At 35.4% G+C, this 17,970-nt stretch overlaps 7 protein-coding genes across 7 annotated transcripts in view; 2 read left to right on the forward strand and 5 right to left on the reverse strand.

The window, feature by feature from the left end:
- Window positions 1-185, reverse strand: part of LOC140058609 (inositol 1,4,5-trisphosphate receptor-like) — a 79,368-nt gene extending 79,183 nt beyond the window's left edge. The window contains exon 1 of the mRNA XM_072104292.1: window positions 4-185. The gene's annotated coding sequence lies outside the window, so the exon portion shown is untranslated. The remainder of the gene's footprint in view (window positions 1-3) is intronic.
- Window positions 186-442: 257 nt separating this feature from the next.
- LOC140058917 (formylglycine-generating enzyme-like) lies at window positions 443-6,149 on the forward strand. Its single transcript, XM_072104706.1, has 8 exons — window positions 443-993; window positions 2,162-2,236; window positions 3,061-3,143; window positions 3,319-3,441; window positions 3,673-3,787; window positions 4,421-4,534; window positions 4,931-4,990; window positions 5,151-6,149. Exons 1-8 carry the CDS (start codon window positions 475-477, stop codon window positions 5,268-5,270), a joined length of 1,209 nt encoding a protein of 402 aa, XP_071960807.1. The 5' UTR covers window positions 443-474; the 3' UTR covers window positions 5,271-6,149.
- LOC140058319 (histone-lysine N-methyltransferase SETMAR-like) lies at window positions 6,050-7,313 on the reverse strand. The gene is made up of 2 exons (XM_072103882.1): window positions 7,230-7,313; window positions 6,050-6,866 (listed from the first exon to the last, which is right to left on the reverse strand). The coding sequence occupies exons 1-2, from the start codon at window positions 7,311-7,313 to the stop codon at window positions 6,129-6,131; spliced, it is 822 nt and encodes a 273-aa protein (XP_071959983.1). The 3' UTR covers window positions 6,050-6,128.
- On the reverse strand, window positions 7,239-9,512 carry LOC140058320 (small heat shock protein p36-like). Its single transcript, XM_072103884.1, has 2 exons — window positions 9,429-9,512; window positions 7,239-9,065 (listed from the first exon to the last, which is right to left on the reverse strand). Exons 1-2 carry the CDS (start codon window positions 9,510-9,512, stop codon window positions 8,022-8,024), a joined length of 1,128 nt encoding a protein of 375 aa, XP_071959985.1. The 3' UTR covers window positions 7,239-8,021.
- Window positions 9,513-9,834: 322 nt separating this feature from the next.
- On the reverse strand, window positions 9,835-11,313 carry LOC140058948 (small heat shock protein p36-like). The gene has a single exon (XM_072104743.1). The coding sequence runs from the start codon at window positions 11,229-11,231 to the stop codon at window positions 10,224-10,226; it is 1,008 nt and encodes a 335-aa protein (XP_071960844.1). The 5' UTR covers window positions 11,232-11,313; the 3' UTR covers window positions 9,835-10,223.
- Window positions 11,314-11,562: 249 nt separating this feature from the next.
- LOC140058965 (uncharacterized) lies at window positions 11,563-13,391 on the forward strand. The gene has a single exon (XM_072104758.1). The coding sequence runs from the start codon at window positions 11,640-11,642 to the stop codon at window positions 12,681-12,683; it is 1,044 nt and encodes a 347-aa protein (XP_071960859.1). The 5' UTR covers window positions 11,563-11,639; the 3' UTR covers window positions 12,684-13,391.
- A 3,729-nt stretch (window positions 13,392-17,120) lies between these two features.
- On the reverse strand, window positions 17,121-17,627 carry LOC140058321 (profilin-like). The gene has a single exon (XM_072103885.1). It carries the CDS (start codon window positions 17,625-17,627, stop codon window positions 17,121-17,123), a length of 507 nt encoding a protein of 168 aa, XP_071959986.1.
- Between the last annotated feature and the right edge of the window lie 343 nt (window positions 17,628-17,970).

The raw sequence follows: 17,970 nt of genomic DNA on the forward strand, positions 1-17,970 counted from the left end.
TACCTGCGTCAATCCTTTCTTATCTATTTACCTTGCGTTATACATAAACGAATACAGATACACAAAAGCATTTATATAATGTGCTTAGAAGTTCCTTTACTTTTAGAGATAAAGGAATCGCTATTTAATCTCTAAAACAGTCAATCCGTCGACACGATGCACACCGCACACACAATCGCCTGTTGATGCTCTCTAGTCAATCAAAAAAGTAACAACAAACAGCCCACATGCGCACGGCGGAATAATCCCACTAACACTATGTTTTTTAATAACTTCAAGTGTCTTTTGAATACGTAAGAAGGACATTCAACAAACGGATAGATTTATTAGAGTTACACATTTATTCTGAAAGTTTCCATTTTATAAAATAAAAGGTTATTTATTTATTGTTGCTTTTCTAAATGATGTAAATAAAAATATAGTTCCCAAAACATTACACAGCGCCCTCTTGCTGTAAATAAATTGCAAACAAAGATGGCAGCCTCCACGATAAAAGTGAATTTGTTGTTTTCTATATTTTCACTCTGTTTATTCGTAAATGCTTATTCTTCAGAAGTGCTTACAGATGTCGATGCCACTAATTCAAAAGAAGAACAAGACTGTGGGTGTTCTTCACTGAATCGAGAGAATTTAGTAAAGAACCAGGACGAAGTACCTGTTGACCAACATCCTGGCGAGGGACAGGATGAGACATCGGCGGCGAAGGTACAGGACGCTAGGCCCCCTGAGCATAACATTGGAGAAAATGATGGACCCGAGCTAAACCCAGCCCTAAAGTACAGTTCTGAAGCAAATAAAAATTCAAAAAGATGGAATGAAATGGTTTATATAGAAGGTGGAACATTTACAATGGGTATTGATCGTGCAATCATACCTCTCGACGGCGAAAGTCCTTCTAGAAGGGTTACAGTTGATTCATTTTATACAGATATATATGAAACAACTAATTCAGAATTTATGAGGTTTATCCAAGCAACTCAGTATTTAACAGATGTATGTGTGTTACTATTTCATATTTCTTTTTATATTAATTTGTTATAATAACTTATGTATATTAGTCACTGGTTGGAGGTACACACCTAATTGGTGACTGGCTTAGGCTGCTTTTGTGCTTTCCTGGCAGCTAGTAACTATGATTTTATGTTTTCTTTTGCGTTGTGTTTGTTTAATTTTTTGATTTGTATTATATTTTGTAAAATATATCTTTTGCCTGAATAAATAATAATAATAATAATAATAGTGTATATAGATACTAATGTAAAGGGACAGACATTAAAACACCATCATTGTTCATTGATTTGACGTACCATCTATGTTTTTGCCCACCCATGCGTCAATAATTATTTGTAAATGATGCACCTTTCCCAGGAGTAGTATAGTGGGTCATACAATTGACAAGTGCATAATTGTTGCAGATAGTATGGAATTAGTCAATGCTGTTTCTAGTAGACATTTAGTATAGTTTTTCTGTATTTCAACTTAATACCATAACGCAGAATCAAAAGGAACGTGCTAGCAATGGCAGACTGGTACAGTACCGAGTGGCTGCGATTCAGAGTAAATCAGTCTAGGACAGACCGTCATGATGATGCCAAATGTCAAAAATAATTCGTATTTGTATTCCAAATTACTATTCATGCAACTTCGCAAACTGATAAGAAAAAATTCAAACAAAATATCTGAAAATACACTATAACCACCACCAGCAACATTTTTAAAGCTCTGTCTACGTAACACTATCAAACTTTATGTGACAACAAAATGTGTTGTGCCCATATACCATACTTGGGCATACAGTATCATTACCATACTTGGGCATATCATTACCATACTTGGGCATATCATTACCATACTGTACTTGGGCATATCATTACCATACTTGGGCATATCATTACCATACTGTACTTGGGCATATCATTACCATACTTGGGCATATCATTACCATACTTGGGCATATCATTACCATACTTGGGCATATCATTACCATACTTGGGCATATCATTACCATATTTGGGCACATCACACTTTTTTGTCAAACTGGTTTGATAGTGTAGACAGAGCATTATTTACAACATACAACACAAGATTCATCATAAATGCCACCACAGAAACAATATTTTTTTTAAAACTAAATGTAGATTATTATATTTTATCATTTCAGGCAGAGAGGTTTGGAGATTCTTTTGTTGTGGAAATAGCTTTAAGTGAAGAAACTAAGAAAGATATTGTGCAAGCAGTAAGTTTGTTTAATATTGGTTCCCACTAAGATGCAACGGAAAGGTGTACTGTAAGGACAACGTAAGCGAGTTGACCAATGACAAGCGACAGTTCGAATAATCTGTGGTCTGTGATTGATCAAATCACTTATGTTGTGCTTAAGTCCTTGCGTTGCGTCCTAGTGGGAATCAAGCTTGACTCACTCTATTTGAGGAGACCATAGATTCTAAGATTCATTTCTTTACCTACAGGCATCCATCTTCCCTAGGACACCAGAATTCATTCTGGGCAATTTAGGATCTAGGCTAGGCCTAAGCTATGGCTATGCCTATACAGTACATAGCCTGGCCAAGCCCATGAACTGACACTACTGGCCCAATGGAATAGCACCACATGCACTTACAAGGTCATTACGTCATAATACACTCACTGGCTTGTCGACATGAATGTCCATGTCCAATCAAAACACTCATATATCCGTGGACCAGTCGACTACCACCTACATGGACATGAATATAGTGCACGTTCGCCCAAATTGAAAAGTCCCTGACCTGGCGTGGTCATATCCAGTGTGTTGGATAATAATAATATTCTCTTTGGGTGTTGCACGGTGCAGTAACCACCTTTTTTGCACAACTTCCCAAAATACCACTCATAACAAATGAATGGAAGGGTTTATCTGTGGCTGCGACACGATCAGTGCCCACCCCTAAACAGACACTGCGCACATACATAGTACAGTACTGTTGGTATTTGTCGCAGCCAATTCAAGGACTGTTACAGTTCCTATCTTGGCAAGGCAAGCTCAGTGTCCTGGTTTATTATAGTATTATTGTATTTTAGGTTGCAGCAGCCCCATGGTGGCTACCAGTGAAAGGGGCTGACTGGAGACACCCTGAAGGGCCTGATTCAAACATCACTAAAAGGTATATTTTAGTATATATAATGTTATTACTAGTAATGCTGCAGGAGGCATCTTTTGGGTACATAGACTGACCAGCAACCTAACCTCTCATCTGAAGAATGAGAAGAGTGAGATTTTTTTAGAAAATACATTTCTTTACATAGGTAATGTCTGTTGTGTTTACTTTCTTTATGTAGACTGAATCATCCAGTCACTCACATTTCATGGACCGATGCCAATGAATTCTGTAAGTGGTCTGGAAAAAGGCTACCAACAGAAGCTGAATGGGAGTATGCTGCTAGAGGGGGTTTGGAAAACAGGTAAAATTCTCATGATTTTATCGTTTTTTCAAACGATAAATTTCTAAGCCACTTCTAGACCCTTGCGCTACCTGTTTTACTGAAAAATACTATGGACTTGAACTACTAAACTACAGGAAAAAGGCAATGCCAGAGGGTTCAATATTTGTACTGGTCTCTCGGGGAATGGAGGCTTTCAGGAGCATGATAAACCTCAATAGTTTTATGTGTTACCTTATTTTAACTTTGCAGACTATTTCCTTGGGGAAATAAATTTAATCCAAATAATGATCACATGGCAAACATTTGGCAAGGAACTTTCCCAACAACAAACACTGCTGAAGATGGCTACATAGGCACATGCCCGGTAAGGTAACAATGTTGTGAGAGGTTTTTGCATTATTTAAAGACCATGAGTTGCATCTTTTGAATCCTGTCAAATAAGATGTTTCGCGTACCTGCAAAATGTGCGCATCCACAGAATTTATGAAATACATAACATTTTCCCTAATTAGGCTATCGCTCTCAGTAGAGTGATAGCCTATTATTATTGTCAATCATGATATTTTGGATAATTTGTTGTTGGTTGCAGATCTCTAAAATGGCGAAAGCAGTTGTGTTGTAACTTAGCCAGCAGATACACATATGTGACAATGATTTACTGACTGTTCATACAATCGTACCATCGTACAAGAGTGCTAGCCTACTGTAAACTAAGCTAATAAATAGCCTGTGCATGTTACGATGCGTTGTGCGATAGACTAACTCGTCAAAGTGACGAGTTAAAATCTATTTTATTTTTTTAATGTGTGCATTTTTAAAAGTGTAAAATTTGTGTACATGCATATTATGCAATCCACTTTTTTTATTATTCTTAATGAAGTTTATGAGTATATGGGTAGCAATATTTTGGATTGGGACACAATATACAGAAATATCAAAGAAACTTTTATATAATGTGGAAAAAAATGCATTTATTTATTTTCTGTTTCTTTCATAGGTTAATACATTTAAACCAAATGGATTTGGTTTGTACAACACAATAGGGAATGTATGGGAATGGACGTCAGATCGCTGGTCCATTCAGCATACCAATGATTCTGTCAAAAATCCTGTAAGTTTACAGAAACAGATAAAAGATTACAGAATGTATTGCATAAACGATCACTGCTTTAATAACATGCATGGCAACACTACACAGACTAACCATTCGATATGTACATGTACAGTATGAAAGTGCATAATAAAGCAGCCTCAGTTTCTGTGCTATATTGACCATAAAAATGCATATAAACATATGCTTTTGCAAATAATAATTTTTTAAATGAAAATTGGCAAGTTAATTTCAAAATAACAGTTTATGGATGCCTGAGAAATAGCCATGTATGCGCGAGACCTAAAACACCGGTTGTAATGCGTGAAACTTGCGAGAACTACTTTTGAATTGGTTCTTCGAATTTTATTTATTGTTGGTATAAAAGTAATTTTTTTACAATTGTATGTTTTTTAGACTGGTCCTCAAACGGGTGCGAATCGAGTGAAAAAGGGAGGTTCTTTTATGTGCCACGAGGTAAGCTCTAGCTAAATGTACTGGGGTGAATGATTGATTTTGCAGGTTAAAAATAAATAATTTAAAGGGGAATCGTTTTCAATGCAAAGGTTATCCAAGTTGGAGTTCATATGGCTCAGTGTGGTGGTTTTGCTTTTACAATTTTTCTGTTTTCATCTAGTCGTATTGTTACCGTTATCGTTGTGCTGCTAGAAGCCAAAATGACGAAGAAAGCTCCGCTTACAATCTTGGGGTTCGTTGCGTAGCTGACCACTTACCAGAAGATGCGACAGAAATTTAGCATCCCCGGTAATGGACTCATCATAAAAACAAAAACGCAAATTCAATGTCTTCCAAACATTTATTTTTTGTTAGTTACTGTTAAAAGTGTTAACTTATTTAAGACTGTCATAGTTTTTCAAAGACTTAAGTTCACAAAAAGTTTTGCGAACAGTGCTGAAGTGAAAAGTATTTCTCTGAAAAAATTCATAAAATAATCAGAAAAATTATATAGTAATTATAAGGGGTATTTTTCATGCATCTGAATGTTATTATTTAAAAAATTGATATTTTATAACAAATTAATTCCAATGTTTTTTATGACAATTACGTGCAATAAGTCTATTCTGGATAGAACAGAAATTGAAATGATCATGTAGGTAGAACCAAATAATGAATGGTCATGTGACACACTATTTAAACTATAATAATCAACTAAGGAGCTACAATAATGTACATGATATTGATTGTATAGTTTATATTAAGGAATGCTTTTATTGTTAACAATCTCTGTTATGTCTTAAGTTATAAAATCGATTTCAACAAAGGCAATAGAGTGTTTAACTTGGAAACCGTGTAACATAGTTATAATGGGTCCGCATAACTCACAACGGATGATATACTCTACTATTGCGTGTCACTATTGAATACGTCTCCCCGCAGGAGCTAGACCAAATAGGACCAGCCCATTTATCCTTGGGTAAAAAATGCTATAATATGAGAACATTCAGTTGTATTGTTTTACTTTCTTGATATTTATAATATTATTGACTCTGAAAACAATTCATTACTGTAGCAGATTTTAATTTATAAAAATAAAGCTTATACATTGAGTTGTACTGTAGCATAAAACATTTAAATATTATTATAAATCAGTAATTTAAAACGCTAATAAATTATGAGGCAGGTATTTTCGGCATTTGTCACTACCGCAATAACATGGTTTTGAATTTTGTATATTTTGTGTCGGTTCTAAATCACCATGGTAACTATAACATAACTCTTCTCGACTGCTGATGTCATATTTGGCGAATAAAGCAGCTCGTGGGATTTCATTATTAACTCGAACCGGAAAAACTTCTAAATTTGGATTGCATGAGTGGTTTATAAACCGTCCAACATTACCAATGTATGTCGGGTCAATAAACGTAATCTTTGTTTCTTTCCCAGCATGCTCTTTTAAAATTAACAGATAATTCATATCGTCTATAGTTTTTACATCTGTTCTTGATTTTGCTTCAGAATGTCCTAAAATTTCTCCAGCGTACTCACAGACAAACTGCCCTTTTCCAATGTTTTGCAATGCTCGCAGACCCAATCCTTTATTTTCTGTCATAAAAGCTTCGAGCTGGATAGCAATACCATTCTGAACGACGCGGTTTATGCAAGTGTCACCACAGCGACAAGATCCATTGCATTCAAATATTGGTTTTATGTACGGAAGACTAGAGTTTGATGTTATTGTGAGAAGATGACCTTTGTCATCATAATTTGGTCCGTATGCTTTAATGCATGTACAACCTGGTCCACATGATAACACTGTACAATTGCATCCCTCAAGGGTAAGTTCAGAGGGCTCATGTTGGTACCCCTTTCCTGCCACATTTTCGGAAGTGTACTATAAAAACATAAATTAATACAATTCATACACAAAAATGCTTTCTAGTAATTCTGGAAAATATAGTCTATGGATTATTTCTGTTATGCAAAAAAATATATATAGAATTAGGGTGCTTTAAAATTTACACAAATGAGGCCATGTATGGAATGGCTGGTGGTAGATAGATGTGGAGGGGATACGGCAACCGATCACCACGATGCACGCTGGCAACAGAGGAAGGGGGGTGATCATTGCTTATGGTTTACCATATATAGGCTCACTAGCTAACGATAAATACTATTTTATAGTAATAGTAGTAAGCCTAGCCTAGCTAGCACACAGACACAGTAGTGACAATAATATTATTTAACCTTGATTTACCTTAAAAGTAGCACCTTGCTCAAGTAGATAATCTTTTGGAATTTTAACTGGAACATTTTCTAATTCATTAGTAAAGTAAGCCATTTCAAAATACCACGTGAAATATTGAAATGCAGAAAATAAACTTGAAATGATATCCCTTGTAAAGTTGTACAATTGTTTACTGTTTATACCAAACCCACCCATGCGTTACAAATTTACACCGCGAGTTCTAAGTTTAGTCAATTGAGGGCGACATTACTATTTTCTTGAATATCAGAAACCACTGACAATCTACTGTCAAACAATCGTACACAAAATACAGAAACTGGTTGATTCGATAGATATAAAAACCATTACATAAAAAACTTTCACTTATTCTTCAATACATTTTTATTTCAATATACAAAATATTTTGATCAAGTAATTTTATAAGTTACTGAATATTATTCCAATTTATGTTATAATAAGCTTATAAAGAAAACATGTACACGTTAAGATGTATCTAACGTAACTGGTTGGCCCGACAAAAAAACAAAGCAACGTGTTTCTAAAATACATATTTGTTACTTATTTATAAGACACATAGCATAGTTAATATTATTAAATTAAATGTATTATGCATAATAACAGAATAGACAGACAGACAGCATACCTGGTTTGACGATTGATGAAAGTTAAATAGATAAATATAAAATAATTAATTTAATGAAAATACAATTTATTTCGCTGACATAATCACGTTAATGTTTGAAAAGTTCAGTTTATGCAAATGTCTAATGAAGTTAATAGTTATTTTACAGAAATGGTTAATTATTCCGTTTGCGCATGATCAGCATCATCGCCGTCTGCTATCACTTCTTTTTCTTCTGTGTCGTCTGCTCCGTTATGCGTACTTTCCTCATTCGGTGACGTCAATGCATTTGTAGTGGCACATAATGGTGCGTTGATAACAAGAACGCCATTGTCTTGCAGGTTTGATCTCAACTGGTTGACATCTGCGTCAGACGGCAAGTTAAACCATTTCGTAAATTCTTCATGCAAGAAGTGTCCGTCACTCTCCTCAATTTTCTTTGCATGAACTTTCAATTTGTGTTCCTCAATGCTCACATTCACGTGTTCTGGTTTAAAACGTTTCATTGGCAGTTCAACGTGAAATCCACTCTTGGAGTCCGTTTCTGGTTCCTGATTTTGTGAGGTGGTCATGGCCACGGCATCTTGTTCAGGAGGGTTGGCAGGTGGCATCTCAGATTGAGATGGTTCGTCCTCCTTTTTGTCGGCATTCTCCATCGAATCACTTTCAGTTGAAATTTTTGCCGATTTCGCATCTGACGTAATCGACTCTGGCTCGTTGGTGATTGTCTTAAACGGCGCAATAACATGCAGAGTGCCATCCCGAGACAGACTTGATGTCAACTTGTCTGTCTCAATATTTTCTGGTAAGCTGTACCATTTGAAAACTTCAGAAGAAGCTGTTTCTGATTTAGCATGGATTTTCAGACGGTCTTCATCTAGTGATACGTCAATTTCGTCAGGTTTAAAGTTTGACAAATTTAGTCCAACGTGAAATTTGCCTTCTTCTGTTCGAGGACAGCATGCTGCTTTTTTCTTTTTCAATGCATCGTTCTTATGTTGTCTCATTTCTTTCCCATCAAATGTATCCAGAAGAAGAAACGTCGGAACTGAGCTTCTACGAAAATGTCTATCGAATCGGTCGTCTGATAGGGTCCAGGGATTGTAGAATTGAATGCATGTACAACCTGGTCCACATGATAACACTGTACAATTGCATCCCTCAAGGGTAAGTTCAGAGGGCTCATGTTGGTACCCCTTTCCTGCCACATTTTCGGAAGTGTACTATAAAAACATAAATTAATACAATTCATACACAAAAATGCTTTCTAGTAATTCTGGAAAATATAGTCTATGGATTATTTCTGTTATGCAAAAAAATATATATAGAATTAGGGTGCTTTAAAATTTACACAAATGAGGCCATGTATGGAATGGCTGGTGGTAGATAGATGTGGAGGGGATACGGCAACCGATCACCACGATGCACGCTGGCAACAGAGGAAGGGGGGTGATCATTGCTTATGGTTTACCATATATAGGCTCACTAGCTAACGATAAGTACTATTTTATAGTAATAGTAGTAAGCCTAGCCTAGCTAGCACACAGACACAGTAGTGACAATAATATTATTTAACCTTGATTTACCTTAAAAGTAGCACCTTGCTCAAGTAGATAATCTTTTGGAATTTTAACTGGAACATTTTCTAATTCATTAGTAAAGTAAGCCATTTCAAAATACCACGTGAAATATTGAAATGCAGAAAATAAACTTGAAATGATATCCCTTGTAAAGTTGTACAATTGTTTACTGTTTATACCAAACCCACCCATGCGTTACAAATTTACACCGCGAGTTCTAAGTTTAGTCAATTGAGGGCGACATTACTATTTTCTTGAATATCAGAAACCACTGACAATCTACTGTCAAACAATCGTACACAAAATACAGAAACTGGTTGATTCGATAGATATAAAAACCATTACATAAAAAACTTTCACTTATTCTTCAATACATTTTTATTTCAATATACAAAATATTTTGATCAAGTAATTTTATAAGTTACTGAATATTATTCCAATTTATGTTATAATAAGCTTATAAAGAAAACATGTACACGTTAAGATGTATCTAACGTAACTGGTTGGCCCGGCGACAAAAAAACAAAGCAACGTGTTTCTAAAATACATATTTGTTACTTATTTATAAGACACATAGCATAGTTAATATTATTAAATTAAATGTATTATGCATAATAACAGAATAGACAGACAGACAGCATACCTGGTTTGACGATTGATGAAAGTTAAATAGATAAATATAAAATAATTAATTTAATGAAAATACAATTTATTTCGCTGACATAATCACGTTAATGTTTGAAAAGTTCAGTTTATGCAAATGTCTAATGAAGTTAATAGTTATTTTACAGAAATGGTTAATTATTCCGTTTGCGCATGATCAGCATCATCGCCGTCTGCTATCACTTCTTTTTCTCCTGTGTCGTCTGCTCCGTTATGCGTACTTTCCTCATTCGGTGACGTCAATGCATTTGTAGTGGCACATAATGGTGCGTTGATAACAAGAACGCCATTGTCTTGCAGGTTTGATCTCAACTGGTTGACATCTGCGTCAGACGGCAAGGTAAACCATTTCGTAAATTCTTCATGCAAGAAGTGTCCGTCACTCTCCTCAATTTTCTTTGCATGAACTTTCAATTTGTGTTCCTCAATGCTCACATTCACGTGTTCTGGTTTAAAACGTTTCATTGGCAGTTCAACGTGAAATCCACTCTTGGAGTCCGTTTCTGGTTCCTGATTTTGTGAGGTGGTCATGGCCACGGCATCTTGTTCAGGAGGGTTGGCAGGTGGCATCTCAGATTGAGATGGTTCGTCCTCCTTTTTGTCGGCATTCTCCATCGAATCACTTTCAGTTGAAATTTTTGCCGATTTCGCATCTGACGTAATCGACTCTGGCTCGTTGGTGATTGTCTTAAACGGCGCAATAACATGCAGAGTGCCATCCCGAGACAGACTTGATGTCAACTTGTCTGTCTCAATATTTTCTGGTAAGCTGTACCATTTGAAAACTTCAGAAGAAGCTGTTTCTGATTTAGCATGGATTTTCAGACGGTCTTCATCTAGTGATACGTCAATTTCGTCAGGTTTAAAGTTTGACAAATTTAGTCCAACGTGAAATTTGCCTTCTTCTGTTCGAGGACAGCATGCTGCTTTTTTCTTTTTCAATGCATCGTTCTTATGTTGTCTCATTTCTTTCCCATCAAATGTATCCAGAAGAAGAAACGTCGGAACTGAGCTTCTACGAAAATGTCTATCGAATCGGTCGTCTGATAGGGTCCAGGGATTGTAGAATCCAAAGCCTGGTTCCCTTCGCCGACAGCAGCTGTGCACTGGTCTATGAACAAAACTTGGTGAATATAAACTGAACATCTTAACAAATAAATTCACACTGGTAGCTTTTTCTTGGTCGTTTTGTTTGCGATTGATGAAATCCCTGGCTTCGCACTTATCTTATATAGTCTGATTTTACATTCGCCACAATTGTAGAACAATCGGGAACTAGTCGAAGAATCATCACGATTGGTCGAGAATTATAGAGGGCACTATTTTGATCTATTTTTAGATCGCTTGTAAATCCGCCCTCTATGGTACAGAATATTCTAGATGGTTCTGCCTGGTTCCCGAGTTTTCTGCTGTGTGACGATATTTCTTAATATGGAAGCTGGCGAGAATATAAATAACCACAATGAGAAGGGTTAGGCATTAATCGTTAAAACAGAAAAAAGTAAACACAATATTAACAAATTGACTGCAAAGAGAATACTATACATTGGAAAAATGTTCAGTTTATATTCGCCAAGTTTTGTTCAGCGCCGACCAGCAGTGTGTTGCCGACGAGAACCAGAGCTTGGATTCTACAATTCGGCATGGAGATCACCATCATCAACAGAAGACTGGCTCGGCTTGGGACGTTTTGCTAACAGGTCGGTTCCAACGTTCCTCCTGATGCTGGATTCATTTGATACAAATGACAGAAAGAATAACAGAAAACGAAAGAATAATGATACATGTGAGGCGGCGGCAACGAAAAACACAGCATGTCAAAAAAAGGGAGAAACATTTCACGTTGGTTTCAATTTGTCAGGCTTTAAACCTGACGAAATTAACGTATCACTAGATGAAGACCGTCTAAAGATCCATGCTAAATCAGAAAAAGCTTCTTCTGAAGTTTTTAAATGGTATAGCTTACCAGAAAACATTGAGACAGACAAGTTGACATCAAGTCTGTCTCGGGATGGCACTCTGCATGTTATTGCACCGTTTAAGACAACCACCAAAGAGCCAGAGTCGATTACCTCAGATAGGAAATCGGCAAAAGTATCAATTGAAAGTGATGAGTCGATGGAGAATGCCGACAAAAAAGAGGACGAACAATCTCAATCTGACACGATGCCACCTCCTGCAAACCCTGAACAAGAAGATTCAGTGATCATGACCACTACCTCACCACCACCAGAACCAGACTCCAAGAGTGGATTTCACGTTGAACTGCCAATGAAACGTTTTAAACCAGAACACGTGAATGTCAGCATTGACGAACACAAATTGAAAGTTCATGCAAAGAAAATTGAGGAGAGTGACGGACACTTCTTGCATGAAGAAGTTACGAAATGGTTAACCTTGCCGTCTGACGCAGATGTCAACCAGTTGAGATCAAACCTGCAAGAAAATGGCGTTCTTGTTATCAACGCACCATTATGTGCTACTACAAGTACACTGACGTCACCGAATGAACAAAGTATGAAAACTGGAGCAGACGACACAGAAAAAAACGAAGTGGTAGTAGACGACGCTGACGCTGATCATGCGCAAACGGAATAATGAACTGTGTATAGGCCTATATCCTTAAGTCACTGTATATAATATAGACATTATTGTGTTAGAATAGAATTTATACGGAATAGAATATAGGTTAAATGTAAAACACTATAGGCCCTAATTCGAGTTTGATCCTGGTGAGCATTTCAATACTGTAGTAGAGGGGATATGTAATGATGAGTTTAATTAATTGTAATGATAGATAATGATATCAGCATAGGCCTACATAGATATTATATTTACTTATATATTTTAATATTGTGTTAACGATATCATTATTCCATACTTTATATAATGGTATGTATAATATGTCTTATACTTTAGTAATTAAATAAAATATTTAGAACAGAATATGATTAGGCCAGTAGGCATACACGTGATGATGATACTTATTTTGTTTTAATTAATGTTAACAGCTCATATGGATTATAATGATCTCAACATAGAAAAATGTATCTTATATGTCAGATTATGACAATCAATTTGTTTGGGGTTTTTTTTCTTGTAGTAAATTGATATTTGTATACGTATATTACACTAGCAAAAGGTACATTAACGCCGTTGTATATTACTATTGAAATTGCCTTTTATGGTATTAATAGCTTCTATGTATGGTATTGCTTTCAGTATCACTGAATGTTAGATTTTTTAGAAAGGAACAAAAACTCAAATACGGAATTTATTCTGCGTAAATAACAAATCTATCATGACTGACCTGATTATTGTTTTGTTTATAATTATAATTGCGATAGTAGTAAGTAATAAGAATAAAATGTTTTATAAATAAAGTGCATTGTCTTATTTATTTTCTTTCTATTGTAAATTGTTTTGCTGTAGGCCTATATTAAATGCCAAGTATATAGTTAAACCATGGGTGTGGAAAAGCATATTTAGAAAGTGTGCTTAATCAAATCCGTGTGTCAAATAAGACGATAAAACCATAATAATTATAGGCCCATGTTACCAATGTGGATAGGCCTATTTGTCCGACAGCAGACTTGCCCAAAGTCTAGTTATTGTCTCTTTTTTAAGTTCAATGTACGAACAATGAGTTTAATGTCGTTTTTTTTATATTATTATTGGTATTATTAACCACGTGAAACCAAGGCCTTAAAGTCTAATGCAGAGGCAGACAGGGTAGGGTGGGAGCATCATGCAACAAAAACATTACTACAGACTATGCCAGACGTTAATTTGTATAATTTTTAACAAGACCCTTACCAAAAGAGGAGGGCGGTATGCTAATAATTACAAAAGCAACAATTAGTTAGCGTGTTTTGTTATACTTTGTTCAATTCAATTCATCCCACGTGGGGGACAAGTACATTTTGAAAAATACATAGTTAATAATCAATTAAAAATACAAAAAAATCAAATCACATTTCAACGTAACATCTTAAATTTACAATATTCATAATTCATAATACTATGGCCCATAAACAAATTTATTTGGATCTTTTATTTAACAGTTGTTACCGCAATATGCGATATATCATCTGCTCTGCTGATTGATCGACAATTTTTCACAAAAAATAAATGAAAATATGACAACGCATGCGTACACCAATGCATTTGATTTACCTGAATAAAGTCGCTTAGTGGAAAACAAACTTTATGTCGTCATATTGAAAATATGTCAATATTTTAATAGTGATTTATTTGTATATTCTATGAATACCGAAACTTGAAATTACAAATTACGTTAGTAAACCGGAAGATAATTGACGAAAAAGAAACACCAAATAAACAGTGAAAATGCACTTTTGGTTTCATTCATGATCAATGTAATCATAGATTATGGTGAACTAATAGCATGGAGGTTTGAGCATACATTTAGCTTAGGACGTTAGGTTCAGTTCAGTTATTTAAACATTATCGCCTCGCCCACTAATTCAAATCCTTGGTCCGCAACTTTAATTAACAAAATAAAATTGTCTATTAATCTATTCATACTAAACAAAATATCCAAAACGGAAACAAAACCGTTTACCAAGACATTTGACGTGGTATAACATAGAGATATTATATTGTCTCTATTGGTATAATCACATATAATGTTTTGTTAGTATATAATTGCACGCTTTAACTTTCATACTACTGACCAAAGTCCATTTGATTGTCTCGGTGCGAATGTATATACAAGGCCTACTTATATCAGAAAATTCTCATACTAGAAGTTAACGTCTCCGAATTGGAATGTCCGAAAAGAGGCCTATAGCTAAAATTAGGTGTACCCACGGAAAATATAGAATCTGGATAATCGTAGTTATGATTCTCACAGTAGGCCTATTTTTTGTTCAATTATTTGTTACAATTAACAGAAATTTGTTTTGAAAACTGGCATATATATCCTATATAACTAAACAGTAAAAATACACAGATAAGCACAGCAACAACACAAACCGTTGATAAAAAGTGGCTAAAATATTAATATAATGTACTATTATTTTTGTTTTTGAAGTCAGACTCTCTTTTTTTTTTTTGGTAAGGGGTGGGGAGTGTGCTTAAAGTGTGATTTAAACAGTGTAAACCAATTGAGTGCAAAGCTAGGCTTGTCCACCCCTCCTCATTCAAGGTTTCGACGAAGGGTATAAACAAGCACCCCAAGGACAACCGGATAATCTAAGCATTGTGATTGACCTTAAGTAAATGCCTTCTATTGTCCACGTTGTATAATAGTACCGTGCCACTCCCTACGATATACGCTAACACACAAGTATAATATATCTTACAATAGTACTCAACAGTACTTTGGTATTATTATGCCACGTTGAACAAATAGTGTTTGTCTAGTTTGTCAATAGGTAAGCTGAGATCAGGACACTGAGTCAGAACATGGAGTAAAGAACCTTCAGAGTGTGCAATGTTCAGCGGATTGCTTATGATGAAGGAGGATGAAATTAATTAATTTCACTCCTCTCTTGTATTACATTTGTTTGGTCTTTTAGTAGCCTAAACGACATAATTTTCAAATCAGCTGCAATTGAGGGTGGAAGGGGTGCCGCGGTTGATTAGTGAGAGGGGGTTATTAATCATGCGAAGATCTTCAAGTGTGCAGATATGAACTTTATTATTTCAACAACAAAAAAACCAAAGGGGAACTTACTAATATGTAACATTAACAAATTCCAATTACTACAACAATTCTTCTCAATTGTTTTTATATGAACTTATGGAAATGCCAAAATAAACATTAATAACAAAATCATGCAAATAAGTTTTTATTAAAGTGAAACCGTACCATTTGTTACACAAGCTGTCACAACTGGTTCTGTAAAAACAGGGATCCCATTGACAATGGGTGTAACTAATTTTTATAATAATAAAAAAGGAATATAGTTGAAAACTATTTTGGAGATATAATCATTCAAGAGTTTCTTCAAGAGTTTGTGACCGGATTCATTCATCTACCATTTTGCTTTATGGTCGTAAACTAAATTACAACAACAAAACGTAATTGTCAGACTTGAAGTTATGACCATCTAACCATAGTTATTTGTAGGCCTACGCAAAGTACAGTCTGTTAATACTGGCTTGATGATGATAGATGTCCGTTTGTTTATGCGAGTTGAAAACGCTTTTCCAACTCAGCATTGAAGTAACATGAGTTGTTGAGTTTCGACTAGCCTATATATGGACATGATGATGTCATATCACTTCCATATTTGAGCATCACTACCATAATTGGGCACTTCACACTTTTTTTTTTCAAACTAGTTTGATAGTAGCCTATATAGAGAACCATAGATGGTGCCAATCCAATATCAAGCATGTCAAGATGAAAACAATATTCATTGATCATTATTTGTGTGTTCTTGGACTAAAAATAAAGTGCAGTGTCTTCTACGTCTATAGTTCAAAGATTGTGTTCACAAAATGAACAAGCACGAATGAGCGATACTCGGGGTACAGCAAAAGAAGCTGTAATGACGTCATAAGACCGGATGTAACGTCACATACACATCAATAACCTCGCTACCAAATACGGCTATACGGTACCATCTTCGAGACGTGATAATGGCTGCATCCGGTTTGAAATTAAAAAATCCGGCTCTATAGATTTGAGGACATGTCCCTTTAGTATATTAATGCTAAATCCCAGCTCAATACTAAAACGAATAAGGGAGGAGTAGTACTTTAAAAGTCGCACTTTTTACTCAATAGTGTCCGGATGGAAGAAGAAGAGGAAAAGATGAGAGAGTCCAGACTCAGGTACCCCGAGTAATAAAACGAGATATACTCTATATAATATTGCGTATATACAGTACTCTTCACCATAAAGTTTAAAAAAAAAGGTTTCGCCCGAGCTCGAACCGGGGACCTTCTGCGTGTTAAGCAGACGTGATAACCACTACGGTACGTCAAGAAGCCGCATATAACAACATAACGCAAGTAAAAAGCAAATATGCAGTCTCCTCGGGTATACTGATGTACACGTTATTAAAATCTATAGTGTTTTAGTACAGAAATACAAGCTTCCACACCAATATTTGTGTAGTGTGGGTTACCTCCTTCTTTTGTATGGGCTATGACTATAACAGTGTTTGCGGACTGCATCGATATTGCTCCATGATTCTCCAGTTTACCCCCAACAAGTAATGTGCCGTCTTCTTTCACTTCGTGCATCTCATATGTGTATAGGACACCACCAACTTGTATATCACTTGACTCAAACGCTGTTAAGTCTTCATTTCTAAAATACTCCGCTATGTTCGCACCCTCACTACCCTTTAGTACAATCGTCCTAGAATCGAATTGTAATGGTTCCCAATAATTGCCGTTTTCTAAGCGAATTATACAGGCTTTATCTGCATGATACGCACCGGTTAGATCCGAACTGAGAGTGATCACCGCATCAGTCCATGAATTAATATCAGTCAATGGTTGCGTGTACACCGGGTTAACAAGTGAAAGACAAACCAAGGCAACCAAACTAATGAAACCCATTATATCGTTTAAGTTCAGAATTGTAATCAACTTTGAGTTATATTCACTATCACTGTAGAAGGAATGAACATATTTTTTTGCAATTTCATCACTTTTATACATTTTCTTCAGCCATTAAAATTATTTAAACATTATTTATTACATTTATAAACGTATGGAATTTATAATTATGCATTTTTTATGCAATTCGGCAAACTGTATACAGTAACGCATGCTAATTGTTTTATTATATTAAATTTTTTATTTAGAATAAACAACAAACATGCGATTTATGATAATTTTATTATTTTGATCTTTTTGTAACGATCCTAATGGAGTGGCTTTCATTACTATCTATATATTA

Source organism: Antedon mediterranea, chromosome 9 (assembly GCF_964355755.1).
Source record: "Antedon mediterranea chromosome 9, ecAntMedi1.1, whole genome shotgun sequence".
Classification (NCBI taxonomy): domain Eukaryota; kingdom Metazoa; phylum Echinodermata; class Crinoidea; order Comatulida; family Antedonidae; genus Antedon; species Antedon mediterranea.

What these genes read in the sequence shown, in the direction of transcription:
- LOC140058917 (XM_072104706.1), top strand. Translation starts at nt 475, where the DNA reads ATGGCAGCCTCCACGATAAAAGTGAATTTGTTGTTTTCTATATTTTCA. An exon ending in GATTCAAACATCACTAAAAG is followed by an intron (nt 3,144 to 3,318) that starts GTATATTTTAGT and finishes TTCTTTATGTAG; the next exon opens with ACTGAATCATCCAGTCACTC. An exon ending in GCTACATAGGCACATGCCCG is followed by an intron (nt 3,788 to 4,420) that starts GTAAGGTAACAA and finishes TTTCTTTCATAG; the next exon opens with GTTAATACATTTAAACCAAA.
- LOC140058319 (XM_072103882.1), bottom strand. Translation starts at nt 7,313, where the DNA reads ATGGCTTACTTTACTAATGAATTAGAAAATGTTCCAGTTAAAATTCCA. An exon ending in AGCAAGGTGCTACTTTTAAG is followed by an intron (nt 6,867 to 7,229) that starts GTAAATCAAGGT and finishes ATGTTTTTATAG; the next exon opens with TACACTTCCGAAAATGTGGC.
- LOC140058320 (XM_072103884.1), bottom strand. Translation starts at nt 9,512, where the DNA reads ATGGCTTACTTTACTAATGAATTAGAAAATGTTCCAGTTAAAATTCCA. An exon ending in AGCAAGGTGCTACTTTTAAG is followed by an intron (nt 9,066 to 9,428) that starts GTAAATCAAGGT and finishes ATGTTTTTATAG; the next exon opens with TACACTTCCGAAAATGTGGC.
- LOC140058948 (XM_072104743.1), bottom strand. Translation starts at nt 11,231, where the DNA reads ATGTTCAGTTTATATTCACCAAGTTTTGTTCATAGACCAGTGCACAGC.
- LOC140058965 (XM_072104758.1), top strand. Translation starts at nt 11,640, where the DNA reads ATGTTCAGTTTATATTCGCCAAGTTTTGTTCAGCGCCGACCAGCAGTG.
- LOC140058321 (XM_072103885.1), bottom strand. Translation starts at nt 17,627, where the DNA reads ATGGGTTTCATTAGTTTGGTTGCCTTGGTTTGTCTTTCACTTGTTAAC.